The sequence below is a fragment of the Battus philenor genome, unplaced genomic scaffold (genome assembly GCF_028537555.1).
Source record: "Battus philenor isolate CCGP_79_NKW_IND1 unplaced genomic scaffold, ilBatPhil1.0.hap1 SCAF_24, whole genome shotgun sequence".
Classification (NCBI taxonomy): domain Eukaryota; kingdom Metazoa; phylum Arthropoda; class Insecta; order Lepidoptera; family Papilionidae; genus Battus; species Battus philenor.
Window position 1 is genome coordinate 7,150,028 of NW_027181687.1, and position 16,800 is coordinate 7,166,827.

General features: G+C 33.7%; 1 protein-coding gene across 1 annotated transcript; it reads left to right on the forward strand.

The window, feature by feature from the left end:
- The first annotated feature begins 4,561 nt into the window (after positions 1-4,561).
- Positions 4,562-10,673, forward strand: LOC137924564 (acidic mammalian chitinase-like). Its single transcript, XM_068767955.1, has 6 exons — positions 4,562-4,647; positions 5,357-5,622; positions 6,442-6,602; positions 7,018-7,172; positions 9,531-9,915; positions 10,425-10,673. Exons 2-6 carry the CDS (start codon positions 5,357-5,359, stop codon positions 10,640-10,642), a joined length of 1,185 nt encoding a protein of 394 aa, XP_068624056.1. The 5' UTR covers positions 4,562-4,647; the 3' UTR covers positions 10,643-10,673.
- The last annotated feature ends 6,127 nt before the right edge of the window (positions 10,674-16,800 follow it).

A 16,800-nucleotide genomic window follows, 5' to 3' on the forward strand; every position in this document is an offset into this window, starting at 1 on the left:
TTTTTTAATAAGCACTTGGTTTTAAAAATAGTCTAAACTGTTTTATTGTTAGATAGGAATTCCCCAAATAATATACAAAAAGCTATTTTTATCATTTTTTTTTAATAAGTAAAAATTAACTTTTGAGTAGAAATATATTCTACAATGTTACCGAAACCGCTGTACGCGACCATTTTGGGGAAGCAACGACAGCTCTGTTCCATCAGTCCGGCGTAAATGCTTGCGTCGGTGGCGGTCGTGATCTTTTTTCCTTGGCCTCCACTACTCCACGATCTTCTAATGCACGATGAAGCGTTTCCGGTATCATAATTGTACTACGAGTGAACCAGTGCTATTGGTTTCAAAATTAAAAATGCTAATGATGCAACCCTTGTTCATGTGCACAATAGTGTATGTCTATGCGTATTCCTTATAAATAAATCAAGAGTTTTAGTCTACCGTTTTTTATACATCTAGTTAGAAATATAAATATCCTTTTATGTTATTGCTAAGTATTCTTTCTTCGATGGTATATAAAAACACACCTCTTTATAAGAACTAAGGCTGTAGCTTCCCTCGAGAATATCGGCTTGGGTCGTCACATTATTTATTTTACCCGAAACACTAATTGCTTAGATGTATCAGGGAGTGAGTGGCACCAAAAACCCAGAGAAAAAAAAACAATGTATATAATACATATACTATTCTATAAAATCATATTTAAGTAACTAATAAATATGCTAATAATACATTTTCACAAGATATCTTATACCTACGTTTTCTTAGTTTTAAATCTTAATTTAAAAGTACGCTATAAAATAAATCTTACTGTAACGTTCATAACTTTATAACTGATCGAAACGCGTGGAACTTGGTTTTTTGACTCGTTTTCAGGGTAATATTATAATAAATATATTGATTTTTTTTTTAATTTAAAAGCAACTACTAAGGAATTTATGTCCGACCCCTCTCAGCAGTACAGCATTCCGAGCTGGTGATAGCTGTCTCACGGCATAGCTAATTCAAAAATGCATTAATGGGTAATGCAATATAGATATTGTGAATATAAATAAATAAAAAACTGCTTGTGAGAACTGAGTTACCCTAACATTGGTATCGAATACTTCTTTCTGGGAAAACAACTAAATAAAACTCGTGTACTACTAGAAGTAGATGAATCGATTATTGTTAAATCCGTAAAGTGTGCGGCGGTAAATAATAACTAAATCCACTATATCTTATCAAAGCATTAAGTAAACAGTAAAGAACAATAAACACGTACTTGTAAAAACTGTATGTGCAATAACTATGATAAGTGTTATCAATGAGGCAACCACCATAACGCAATTATTGGAACAAACTTAATAACAGAATTGAGCATCTACGGCCGGTTAATCATCTTTGCTTCGATAAGGCCTACTGTGTGCTCATCAGTTAGATATCGATTGCTGTTGTCTCCCCGGCCGTACCCGGAAAAAGCACCGCTAAATAAAACTGTTGAATTATCGTGCTGGGATTGATATGCTTCATACATAGATATGTATTACAAACTGATTCTGTAGTAATGTGTCGACAACATCGTGTTTGCTGTAACATTTGTCCAACTTTGTGTGATATAATTACTGGCGTTTCACAATGCGGCGTTTTGTCTCCACTACTGTTTATTTATTTATCTACTCCTTATTTGTTAACACTATCTCAACCCAGATAGTAACGTAGAGGGTTATTCTCAGAGTTTTACTGGCGATGCGCAGAAGAAGTAAGTTAATCGACGTAACTTAGAAAATTGCTTGTCTGAATTGGTAGTGAGCAGGGCATATCTCGTCTGCAACCAAGTGGCCACCAGTAGACGCGGCGTGGGCAGGCCCCCTACTACGTGGACCGACGACATGTATAAAATCGCTGGAATTCTTTGGATACGGGCAGCAGAAAATTGGTTATCTTTGAGCTAGGCAAATATCTTGTGGTGGCAGCTATCGGGTGATATGACGATGATGATGTACATGATGATGTACGTATTTTAATTTTTATCTACCTTGGATTTTCAACTCCTATCATTTGATGACCGCTGCGCTATAGTGCCTTGGTAAACAAACGGTATTTTCAATATTAGACTGTAAAAAATCGTCTTTGGCAAGAAAACTATCATTTGTACATATTCGTTATTCAATTTATTTCAAGTTAGTAATTATAAAAATCATAATTAGATTCGATTGTGCAAAATATTCATTCGAGTTTCGATAGTTGTGGACAAATGTGAACATATGATAAAGGGGCAATACGACATATGACATACGAAAACAATATTCAAATTTATAATACTGGATTAACGCGATAGTTTTTCATAAATCGATATATATACATCTCCGCTATTTATAAATAGGCATCAAAATTGCGTGCGCCTACACGCATATCATACTTGTGTCATTAACACTTGTTGATTAACATTAAAATGGACAATGGTGCTTGATTGTAACGATAAGATACCTTTATATATACCGTTTCAATTAACTCCTTTCACTAAGTGTCAAAGGATCGACTAGTTTACCTGTGCTTTCACTAATTAAAATGTTTTTGATAAGAAATTTTGTGATCGTACTATTGACAATAATTACAAATGTATTGATGGCTAGTGATAGTAAGTGAAATCATGTTTAATCAATCAGAGTTTCACATCTATGTTTGGAGAAAAGTGTTTACGGTTATTTAAGTACACATTCTAATACGTGTTTCAACATAATATCGAAAATATTTGAAAATTACTGTTTGGCTATCATTTCCACAAAGAATCAATTTTAGACCAACTCTCTTTAAGCGACTGTAACATTTTTATAATAATAATTAACTATTAATTAAGAAAGGATTGATATTAATTTGATGCATGTCTATAAATTTATCAAAGTAATTTAAGGTTTAAAAAATTTAAAAATTCCACATCGATTTTGCGTTTGTCGGCTTAATTCCTACCAGTATAATATTTCTATATTCTTAATACAGAATAACTAACAGTGAACGTTTCTATAAGGTTAACACCTTCACTGTTAAGGAGAACAAAAATAAATATTTTTTATGTTATATTTCATTATCAACATTAAAAAAGAAGCATAAATATACATAAATGGTATTTGTTATAAAAATGATTATTAAAAAATAAGTGGGTACAGAAAGTATGCTAGCCATATCATCATTTTTATTATAAATACATAAATGGTCTAGTAAATAGATAGGTAAGTTAGAGGAACAGTAGGCAACATAGCGCGTAGAACAAATGTCCCCTAGAGCCTCAAGGTTCCGGAGTGGAAAGCATAGGCCAGCAAGATTGATGGATGACTTTATAAACGTCATCGGAAAGCGTTTGATTCCGGTTTCAACCGGCCTTACTGTAAGTTTGTGAGGGAGGCCTATGCCCAACAGTGGACGTTCCTCGATTGCAATGATAATAATGATCTTGAAATGTGTTAAAAGTAGTTCGAATTAATTTTTGCGAAAAGGTTTTAGTCATTTGTATAAAATAATTAATTTTCAGAATTATTGGTATGCTATTATGGTACTTGGGCTACATATCGTCCTAGTCTCGGAAAATTCGACGTAGAACACATCGATACCAGCCAGTGTACACATTTAGTGTACGCTTTCGTTGGTATTAACGAGCAAGGAACCGTTATATCATTGGATCCCTACTTGGATCTACCCGATAACTGGGGACGAAGTAAGTGGAAATAGATAACTAAAAGTATCGTTAAAGTTTAATACATACCTATGAATATATTGGTTGATTTGGTTTTACAAGAATATATATATATATATATATATATATATATATATATATATATATATAAAATGTATGTATGTATATATTTATACCTACAAAGTGGGCTTTTGAACAGAGGAAGCTCATCGGTAAAGGACAGAGACCTGCGATCGAAGGTCTCGTGTTCGATTCTCGGAAGACAATCTCATATAATTTCCTCTGCTCATAAACTAGTTTTAGAGAGCAATGTCCTCTGTCTACCTTGATACCACATTGCGATCGCTAATCCCCCACCTGCCAAGCGTGGCGATTATAGTATCATAGATATCTTTGGGGGAGACCCATTCCTTGCAGTTGGCGTCTCTGGGCTGAAACGATGACGACGATAAATATCAGAATTCAAAAATGAAATAAATAAAAGCTTTTTTTAAAAAATATATTAAAAGTTAAATAATAGAATAAGAAAGTTAGTTACAGTAACAAACAAGAGACCCGGCTGTGACACTTGGGACGATCATTTATAGCGTGATCAAGAACCCTACGTAGCGTGAGGCCAACCGAATTCATATATACGAATACAAATATGCGCCACATGGACTGTTTTCCTGCCATACAAGATGCGACAATATCTACGTGTTGTTATTAAAAACATCTGTGTGAGATTTTAATCTGATTCGGCAGCTTCTTAAGGCACTGTTGTAATAATTATTAGACTATCTGAAAAAAAAGCCTTTAATTTTTTTTCAGTATTTTAATATATTTTAATAGTCTCGACTGAACGTTAAAAATATGACGAAATATTTTTTTTTTCAACAGACAATTTTGCGAAATTTAATGCTTTGAAAAATAATAGACCTAGCCTTAAAACTATTCTGGCTGTTGGAGGATGGAATGAAGGATCCGCTAAATATTCGACGGTATGTTTGCACTTTTAAAAAGACTTCATAGACCCATTGGTCATTTAACATATCCGCCTAAATTCATACAAGGGGTACTGAAATGTAAAAAAGTCAAACCATCAACGATACGTTGTATTTACATACTTATAAACATTGGGCGGTCAAGATGATTTGAGTTTTAAATAAAAAAAAAATTTCAATATCTGTATATATATTAAAAACTTTTTTAAATGCGAAACTAAAGCTATATCTTGGAATTTAATCAAAGTTTGAGCTTCTTCAATTGCGCAAGATAATTGTAATAATGGGTTTAATATATTATTTTATAAATAAAAGTTTTGCATTCTGAAAATATTTAAAATATTTCGTCTCTCTGAATCAATTACCTAGATTCTGACAATTGATTTTTAGCATTTCATCCACCTTTTGTCCCTTTTAATTTATTATTGTTATCCTATAATCTTTTATTTTAATCTAGTACATAGTTATAGAAGAAATACTATTTCATATGTACCTAATTTAAAGCAAAATGTTGTGCATGCCTATCGTAAATATGGGTACTAGTTTCAAAATTAGCTAATATTATCCCTAACATTAGTATATGATGACGTCAATATTATTGATATGTTTCAAATTTAATTTTTAATTATAATCTTCATTACGTAGTTCAACAGGTAAAATGTGATATATCATTGTAATGATAGTTTTATAATTTAAACTGATGCAGATGGCTGCGAGTCCAACCCTACGCCAGAATTTTATAAGGAGCGCTCTAAAAATGATACTGGACCATGGTTTTGACGGATTCAACGTCGACTGGGAATATCCGAACCGTCGCGACACAGTTCATGGTCAAGACGATGTACAGAACTTTGTTCAACTACTAAAAGAACTTAGACAAGAGTTCGATAAATATGGACTGGAGTTAAGCGCGGCGGTTGGTGCTGTGCCTGACGCAGCATTGCTATCTTACGATATCCCTGGTATTAGTAAGTAAGTATTGATATTTTCAATTGCTTTGTCCGTTACGGTTTTACCCTCATTATATCAGTTGGTAGACGCCCACTGTAAGCCTTAAGCCATCCCCAAACATCGCCATGATGACTGGTCATTCTTTAGGATCGTGATCGTCTTTCAAGAATCTTTCAGCTTCAATTACGAAGAAATCATACGGATTTACAATAGCTGACGTATTAAATACATACTGTGATTTGATTGAAAGAAATTATAGTTTTTCTGCTAAGTATCATCATCATTTCAGTCGTAGTATGTCCACAGCTGGATGTAGTGTAGTATAGTTGATAACCTAAGAAGACCTATTGAAAACGACCTCCGTCCAGGGCTTTCTGAAGACCGTATAGCGCTTACCTATCCGTGGTCTTCAATCCAGAGCATTGAGGCCAAAGCCTTCATCTATTCTACGTATTTTATTTTATTTGTTTCGAAATACGTACGCGCTAAAACCGTAGTAAAATGTTTTTGAAATTAAATATCCATTATTAGTAACTAGTCTAAACATAACTTCTTGAGCATCATCTCAACGAAATGGTAAACACGTTTTGTATGACAGCCTAAGCTGGAATCCCCATCTCGGTAGCCCTTGTACTTAGCCACAATATGAAGTACCCTTAGTAACCTTGAAGTTTGGCAGTCTCCTAATCAAGAGTATGTAGTGCAATAGTACTAGTCGAGGCATCCGAACCTAATTATTAGGAACAACTTTAGGCTAAGCGCTTTCAGGTGCAAATACGTGTTTAAAAATTACTAACTAATTACTTTGAAAACTATAATTTAAATATAATATTTGTACAGATACTTGGATCATATTGGTTTAATGACCTACGACATGTATGGGCCTTGGGATCCAGTTACCGGTCATAACTCACCGCTTCACAAAGGCGAAGGAGATGATAACGTTCCGAAGGAACAGTTGAACACCGTTGACGTTGCTGTAGAATATTGGTTACGTAACGGTAAGTTTTATGTATTCAATGTACATTTATCCGCGTGATCGAAAACATAATTTTCTTGAGCGTAAAATTTTATAAATAGAGTTTTTTTAAAAATAATATTTTCAAAGAAATTGAAGTTCTCTGACTACTGCCAACAATTTATCCACATAAAGGTCACCGATGCTCCAGTTATTTCGTCGTTGTTAGTCACATTAAACATTAAGTTTAATTTTTTGTTCTACAAGCCCTTTTCTTTTTTCTTTTCAACTAAGGAAGGGTGTACGTATAGTTGATTTTAACTTTGGTAGTTAATTATTTTTTGTCGCTTGCAACTATTATAATAATAACTATTTTCAAAGCTAAATATTTCGTAAGTCTATATAAAAATTTGGTTATTTACGTATAGGTAAAGATTGAAATGATTTTATTTTTCCAGGATGTCCACCAGAGAAGTTGCTACTTGGATTACCTCTATATGGGCACACCTTCTTGTTAACAAACGGAAGCGTGAATGGAGTACGTGCTCCTTCGAGCGGCGCGGGCTTAGCGGGGCCTTACACAGCTACCAACGGTATCATTGGATACAACGAGGTACTTTTCTCTTACATTTTTAACAAATAGCTGACATATTTTTAAAAGTACTGGAATCACAATTCCCTAGATCACCGTGGTCGTTATAATCTATAGAACCCATAGCAAACCATAGGTCTCCCCTAAGATATCTATGGGGGAATATACCATAACTTCGTCGCTTGGCAGACGGGTTGGCGACCTTATGACTAATTTCACAAAATCAATTAATGACCGTGTTTGTGCACATAGGAAAAATATTAAATACGTTATGCTGACATAAAATCTTGATAAAAATCAGTGTAAAATATGTAATTTTTAGTTATGTGCTTTTTACTAGTGGAAACAAAATAAAGTTATTACTATGGTGTAGTTAAGGCGTTTTAAACCCGCAACTCGAGTTGAACATTTATGAGATCAATTTTAGTAAGTAGTCCCGTCCAATAAAAACAATCCGGACGAAAGATACACAGACGAAGAAATGTCAAGTATCACAATGATTCGTTTTAATTTATTAAAATATATAGTGAAAATAAACATATTCCTTTTTATTAAGCATTGTATATTTCACTTAAGTTTTCTTCTGAGTTTGAAACCTCTGGTTTAGTTCATTATATGTAGAACTCTTGGTAATAAGCTATTGGACCGAAAATTACGGTCACATAATGGAATGCAAAGTAGATTCCTTTGGCCGGCACGTGTCTAGAGCAGTGCTCCACAACCGGTGTAGTGTACCGTAGGTCGGATACAAGAGTGTCGCGCTAAAAATTAATAAATTGGAATTTAACAATTTTTCATTATACATATTTTATATTTGAAACACAGCGGCACGTGACGTTCACCAGTCTGTCGAATTTAGGTTTCGATGTATCGCGAAATTCTATAAACGATTTTAGTGTGCCGTAGATGAAAAAAGGTTGCGAAGCACTGATCTAGAGGACGTGACATGTTTAACACTGCACAGCAGTTCCAGACAATCCATGTTAATCACTTTATTTATTGAGTTAATGTCTCAAAAAATGTTCACTTTAAAAAATAAGTTTTCTTTGTCGTAAACTGCAATTTTTTGTGTTAAAATGGTTACATACTAAATGAGATTTATTATTCATTTATTTATCATTTTTATAATTAGCCTACAAACGTTTACGTTTAAAAGATTCTATCACGTAAGTAAGCGATACACGTTTATATTAACGCAATAATCAGGCTAGTTCCATGTACACAGAATAAAGGAAAAACCTTTCAAAACAAAAACGCAAATAATTGCGTTTTACACATTAATATCGATTTTAATTTCCAAAAAAAGTAAGCGAATTATAAATTGAAAAAAAAAAACAGAATTAATTTAATTATATTCTAAATAAATCTCCTAAAAATCGGCATAAAAAATATTTGACGTAATTTGCCAATGCCATAAAAGTACAAGTCCATTACATCGCTAACACTATTCATAATTAGTTTATGATGCTTTATGTTACTTTAATCAACTATGTAGTTTTATTTATGCTATGATATTTTTGCTAATTTCTACGAATATCCCTTTTTTCCTTCTGAGGAACCTTTAAGGATAAAAAATAATAATAAATATATTTGAATTAGTCGTGCCACAGTCGAATCCTCTGCTCAGCACATATTCGTTAATTAATTTTTATTGTCATAGATGATATAAATTAGGAACGGGACCGGTGATATACAGAATTTTGTAGATCTTAAATCACCCGTAATACTATATCTACTTTTATAATTCTGTAAGTATAATATACATTTACAGACTTTATTATTTTATAATTAGTACAGTAATTTCACTACCTACAGCGCCTTTAAAGTTTAAATCGGTTGTTCTTTTACACCTTGGCCTCAATTAAAAAGTCCGATTAAGACAATTCGATTGTAATAAAGTGATGTCAAAAAACTATACCTTTGGTTATTACCCAACTATTGTTCTAATACCTTTTTGAGATTACGAGATTAAATGTTAACTGAGATAAGCCCTAGGGTTCGTACTAAATTATTACTTTAATTGAAACTAACCTTTAGTGTTAATAAATTATAAATATTATAATAATGGATATAATAATATGTAATATTTCCTATATTGTAGATACGTACTTTACCTTTTGGGGAAAGAATAAAATTATGTCAGATTCCTATGAACTTAAACCTACATGTGCCCTTTCAAGTATATAGAAAACAAATCCTGGAGGAACGCCCAGGTGCAGAAGTTGAACCCCTCCTGGCATCCTCGTGATACTACAGTAACATGGGACTACTTCACTTTGCTGCCTTTTCCGTGTTCAATTTTAGTGAACGTTAAAAATCCCCACACTCAGCGCCAATGAGCCCCAAATCTGAACTAACTTAACCTAACTTTTTTTTCAGTTTTGTGCCAAATTACAAAGCCAATCATGGAATTTACGTTACGATAGTCTTGCAAAAGTACCGTACGCAGTTCAAGGGAAAAACTGGGTATCATACGATGATCCCAAATCTCTAACAGCAAAAGTAGAATACGGCTTGCAACAAAGCGTTGGCGGAATTATGGTTTGGAGTATAGAAACTGATGATTTCCATAACGTTTGCGGCGCTGGGAAATTTCCATTGCTTCACTCTATTAACCAAGCTCTAGGTACACAGTTAGACAGTACTACGGTTACCACAACCACCATATCTAGTTCAGCGCAGACAACCACAACAACATCTAGTACAAAACCAACTAATATTACTACTACTTCTGGAACTACCGTTGCTCCAACGTTTACAACAGGTATTTATTTTTGGTATACTAATGTATAAGTTATAAGATTTGGATATCTATAACAACGAGGCTATAAACATTTAAAAATTTATAAAGATTAAGAAAATTTAGTCACTATTTTATTTTTATCTATGATGCACTATTGGTAAGGCGCTCGTTTATTTAAGAGGAAACATACTCCACAAACGAACGTCAATATAATGGGGAACTTTAGCTCCGAATGAACGGAGAATCCAATCGTAAAAGGCCCTTTGGCATCTAATTATAGTTGCTTACTAACTTGGTTCTCTTAATATCTAGATAAGATTATAGTAGACTGCGCAAGTTATGCTTAATCATTGAGTTGGAAAAAGAATAAGAATTTATCTGTCCTAAGTAGAGGCTGCCAAGAGATTGGCCATCTATTCAAAATTACCATCACCTAACATTTCCGTCACTTAAAACAAAATTGAAAATAACTTTACCATCACCAACTACAATCGCCCGATTTAAAACTAATAAATATTATTTGCTTTCAGCTCCAAACACAGTAGGGACTACCGTTTCGGCATTGACCGTTTGTAAGTCTGTGGGACTTACGGCTGATCCAAAAGATTGTACATCCTTCTATTCCTGCACACTCGATCCACGTGGCGGCTATATTGCTTATAAATTCAAATGTCCGAGCAACCTTCATTGGGACCAGAAGAACCTTTCTTGTAATTACCCCAGCGTAGCTCAATGTAGTGTTAAATAATCTGCAAAACTAAATCCTTATTATAAATTTTTATGAATTTATCTTTTCCGTGATTTAACTCGAGGAGTGTAACTAAAGGATTTATAAAAGTTTGAAAATAAAGTACATATTGTAACTTTAACAAAAATATAATCATAGAAGTAACAATAAATATGTGATATTTTATGAGAAGATTAGTAACAATAAAATGCCAGATGATAATCAGAAAGTTTCTGTTGAAAAACTTAAAAAAATGTCACGACGCTGTAAACTTCATAGAAGAAAGCGCACCACTAGGTATAATGCGTTTGCTTACAGGCTATTTCAATGTTAAATAAATATATAAATTATTTAACACAGAATTTTATATTCTTTCTCTGGTGTGACCATCATCTGAATGTTTGATCGTCCGAAAAGGCGTTAGACTAATCTAGACGTCAATAAGTGATATAATCAATCCGGTATCGAATATAGGTTGTTGATTTAAGTTATTATACAAGATAACCGCAATATTATATAGCTCCAACGATTGAGACAAAAAGAAGTACTGTTCTTAAATTTGTTAATTTTATACATTAACACTAATTTTGCAACTTGCCTTGCTCTTATTCAACCCTAAAATTTTATATGCGAAGTCATACCTATTTATAGTGTTATCGATGCGATTTTACAAAATATTATCACTCTACACGCTGTTCTACCTAAAAAAAATTCATTCGCAAATTTTTGTCATCATTCATCCCACCTATAAATTTCTAAAAAGGCCTGTTGTAAACGGCCTTAATTTAGTAGCATCTTCCGACGATCTTAAAAAGTTCGCCTGTCCAGATTGTAGGTGGACTCCATACGCTGTGCCTTCCGGTCAGTACGCGGCTATCGTGAAATATTTTATTTTAATCACTGATTCTGATGAGTTAATTAAATTCTCGTAATGGGCTTCTATAATAATAAGATACAGCAAAAATGTTATCGTTGCTGTCAACAGATAAGCAAATGCCACTCAGCCGCACAATAACACGATTTTCCTAGAATAGCTATCACATACGATTATATAGAAAGAAGAATTATATATTTCTAATATAAACAAAATTATCATATGAAAAACACGCGGAAATACATTTATATATTTATTAGCCTCGCAGCCGCTCAACTGGCCTTGGACAGGAATGAGGAAATCTGAAGAAGAACGAAAGTGACCGAAAAAGACCAGCGAATTGGCAAGTTGACGTCGTAGTAGACCGGTCGCCGCAACACATCCACTGCTAAATATGGACCTTATCTATAGATTTCTAAGGGGTCAGTTCTAAGCATACAGAAATTTTTACGACCTTGAAAAGATCTTATCTTATGGCAGGATATCCTGCACTGCGCTTTCTGGTCCGTGGGCTCCTTGCCTGAATTCAAGACCCCAATGACTGCCCTACCACTTCAATACACCAATTATTACAAAGTAAATATAAAGAACCTGTTCCACCATTTTTATAAATGTAACCGTTATTATAAAGAGCGTTTTATAATTTATTTATATTAGAAAGTAAAGAGTCGGGCACAAGCATGACCTACCTAATGTAGTATGTCTCATTAGGCAAGTAAGTTCATTAGCCACGACGTCCTATAAACTGGACTAATCCCGCTTTCATTACGAAGGGTATGCTATAAAACAAAAACAAAGCAACAAGTTCTCGTTGCCAGTATAAAGTGTTGTCGATTCATAATCGACGGAGAAAAATTGCAAGCTTTTTGGTTTGTTGACCTATTTGCCCACTCGACACCTTTCCGCTGAATTGCTAACTCTTTTGTCTGGCGTTTTCATTTTCGAAATGTCGAATTTCTTTTTCGTATCGTTATAACGTTTTGATCCTGTTGGTGTTCTGTTACTAACCTAAAATGAAACAGATTAAACAGAGATGACATTCTCCTTGTTATTTCTGATCTACATAACGTTTTTATGGTGAAATGGTTCGCTTGATAAATTTTAACGTTGAGTCTTCTTTTTCCTGTGCCAGAATTATTTTATTATCTATATTTATAGCTGATAGTGGTAACCCAGCGGTAGAAGACTGATACTTGCAATCTACGATTGCGGATTTGATTCCGGAATACAATCTTAAATAATTCACAGTTTGTGTATTAATTATAAAGGATTGCCACTGCTTACAAACAAGATTCCAAAGGATGGGTAACCGTGTCTTCTGGTTACCATAATACCACACTGCGATCGCCAACCCACGTGCCAAGCGTAGCATTTATGGTATTTCCTCCATAGATGTCATTGGAATAGACCAATGCCTTGTAGTGAATGTCTGGAACGACTATGTACGCCTAAAATAGGAAAACTTTTTTTTACTATTACATGAAACATATAACAATGTATATTATATTTCGCTAAAGGCTGGCCTGATGAAATTAAAAAAATAAATGTAGAGGTACCGTTTGCATTTTTTTACGAAGGTGATATTGGAACTTTAGCTCTATTCTAAGTCGAGATATAAAGTACGCTCTCGTAAAGAACAGTCTGCTCATGGCAGTCTTGCGTTACCATTACCATACTCCAAAACATAAAAATGGAGGTCATCGGCATTTACTAAGTATAAAAAAGTCTCGTAAATCGCACGTAATGCGTCCCATTAATTTCTGATACAAGTCTAACGTGAAATAACATTGTTTTTCTACAACATTCCATCACGTGTGACAGCTAATAAAAATGTCAAATAAGCTTTTATTCGCGTATCTAAGCCTTTGAAGCAATAATTCATTTCTACATCGGAGCACTCGTAACGATGTAATGGCATTTGAAAAATAAAATAAGGATCAATTTTTCTCATTGTGCTTTTTGTTGTTATATTTGAACATACATTTTACACGTTTATGTATTCATCATCATCATATCACCCCATAGACGCCCACTGCAAGGGATAGATCTACTCCAAAAAATCGCCACAACGCCGGCCTTTCGCTGCCTGCATCCAGCGACTTCCCATCTGTCTGTTAACTGTCACCTAATGGAAGTTCTATCCACGTCGGGTATATATTGTGATGCACATTTTCTTATACACGAATAAGATAGCATAATAATAGGTAGTTTCTTTACATGAAGTTTGCGGTATAGTTATCAACTCTTGCGGTTGTATTTAGTAAATAAAATACCAGTGACAAAGTAAAAGAAAAGTATATACTAAGTTAACGGTTTTACAATAGACGCAAACTGTACGCCGATACGTGGCACTTAAAATTAGGCAACTTTCGCGATACACGAGCTAAGTCGGAATAACGATTTATTGGGTCTGCACTCTACAATAAAGTGCTACACTACTGTGACTTTTTCCTTCTGCATGCATATATATATATATATATATATATATATATATATATATATATATATATATATATATATATATATATGTAAATAAACATCTGCTCTCAATAGCAATCACCTTAGGAACATTTAATATTGTATACCTTGCAATGTAATTAATCCTACAACTTATTTATTTACAAAATTAGAATATTTTTTTATAATACAGGTATATAACAAACATCGACGAATTCATTTCAGCAATAGGAAGTCCACTGCTGGACATGGCCCTCCTCCGGGTCCAGGTCCAGGTCCGGTTGAACGCGGTCCGCATCCAACGTCTTCCTACTTCGACAAAGTCGTCTGTCCGGCTTGTGGGTGGACCTCCTTCGTTGCACTTGCTGAGCCATGGTGTCCGCTCCATAATCTTTTAAAGCGCTCAGTTTTGAAACGAAATTATGATTTTTCGTCTTTATTAAAAATGATCTAGTGTGCCACGTACTATAAAGACATGATAACTGTCAGAACCGGAGTTTCTTACGCCGAGATACAAGCTAGTTAGCTAAATAGGGGATAATAAAAAAAGGATTGGTCATAGGTGTGACAGCTTTAAAGGGGTGAATGTATAGATAATTTGACAGAAAAAAGCTTTCACAATTACTTCCAATGACCTTATATAAATTAATCAATCTGATTTTTTTAATAAGACTGCCATAAAACTTTTAAATCCGATAGTACTAAGTTGACAGGGACTGATATAGTAAACAATTTTAAATTTTAATATATACTAATATGAAATGTAAATAATAATTTAGAAAATATATTTACTTCATGAGTTATCATTAAGTTATCTATTATTTATAGTTTTATCTTTTGAATAAGGTATATTTACATATTTTGAATTGCAAATGATCTAAATATCATTAACATATTTAACGAATCACCCGTATATAATATGTGTATGTACAGTGAGAATAAAAATCGTGAAACAAACCACGATGTTAATTATAATGTGGATGACACTCACGTTGCAAGCACGTCGCACCCACTCCTTTAATTTAATTTAACCACACCATATTAATAAATGAAATTTATTTTGTATGAAACAATTATTGGCTTTTATTGTAACCACAGAATTCATTGATTAGATATAATTTAACTTTATCAAAGAATTAAAATTAATTAGTGTTCAATGATGATTTTCCAATTATATTATATACGGGTAATTTCTCGCTCTATAATTAATTTAAGGATTTTATTTACTATCAATACTTATATTATAATAAGTACATATGTAAGGGATTTCACCTATGTACTCATCACGATATCTGTGTAACCATACAGATTAGAGACTTGAGATTTAGAGAAAATATTATTTTTACTAATTATAGATCAGCTAAGAACGTATTTTATGAAATTTTGGCCGTAACGGGAGTTAAGAGGGCTTGCAGTAAAAATGCATATTTTCAAACTTTAAGTCTTATAGGTATAAAGCTTGTCCGGGATAATTTTTTTTGGTATGTTAGTAATAGATTTTATAACATTTAACCCACAAAAGACAACTCAAGCCACGCAAAGCGAACAGGAGTAGTTAGTATTATCATAAATGAAATTAATGCGATATTATAAACCAGTATTATATATTATAAACCAGTATACGAAAATATAATTGTATTTTAAGTTACATCAAAAACGAAACCACTGCAAAAGGAATGCAATGAAATTATGGAGGAGAGTAATCTTAGCAAGTAGGTCAGAGAGCGCTGTAGTCTCTTCGCGACTCACGAATTGCACTTCACCGGCCGCGAACACTTACAAGTTCCTGCTGCATAAGTAGTACAATCGTATACTTATGCAGCAGGAATAATATACAGATCAATTTGTATAGTATACTAGCTGATCCCGCAAACGTTGTTTTGCAAAAAAAATTGATATTTTAATTTACAAATAAAAAATAAGGGTTGATCGTAGAGGGGTGAAAATTTATGGTTGTATGTATTCTTGTATGCTGTATCATAAAAAAATAAAAACAAAAAATTTCGTTAAAAAAAAATATTTTTTAAGTGTGAACAACCTTTATCACTTAGGGGTATAGAAAATAGATAGTAGCCGATTCTCAGACCTACTGAATACACATATTAAATTTGGTAAAAATCAGTCAAGCCGTTTCAGAGGAGTTCAAATTCGAACACCGTGACACGAGAATTTTATATATTAGATGTCGACTGTACGACACTACTAACCAATTTTTTTACATCCTATGTGCTTTCTTTACCACAAAACGATGCAATTGATTATCCTATACAACGTTAGATGATTCCTCATATTATATATCCTTGGAAAGAGAGTTGTGGAATCGTGACGTCACGCTTTTAGTATTCATGTGCACGTACTACCTCTACACCTATTTCCGAACATAAAATACTACCCCTCATCTCCCCTTTCGGGTGGAATTTTGTAAAGTTATTAGCTGACTTTTATTTCATGAAAGATATGATCTTCAAAAGTTTTAAGGTTCTAAATCTTATGATTTCACAGAGATCGTGATAAGTTAATAATGTAACGTTGCAAGTTAACGTCCCATAAATCTTAGTTAAAATTTTAACCAAAAAAAAATATAATCACGAGAAACGTCTCATAAATCGCAATACAGCAAAAAATTGTTCAACCCTTAGCGGGTAACGGTACGTCTCAAGTGGCGTGGGGTCGTGGGAGCATGCTATTGGTTTAACGGATCTTTGTTTTTATAACAAAAATTCCAATGCGCCCGCGCACCAGCACAGAGAGTTTACACCAGTGCTCGGGAGAAGGATCCAGGCCTCGGTCGCGTTCACTAGCTAGGTGTCGTCTCACTCACCGACGCACACTCTTTGTGTCGGTTGCG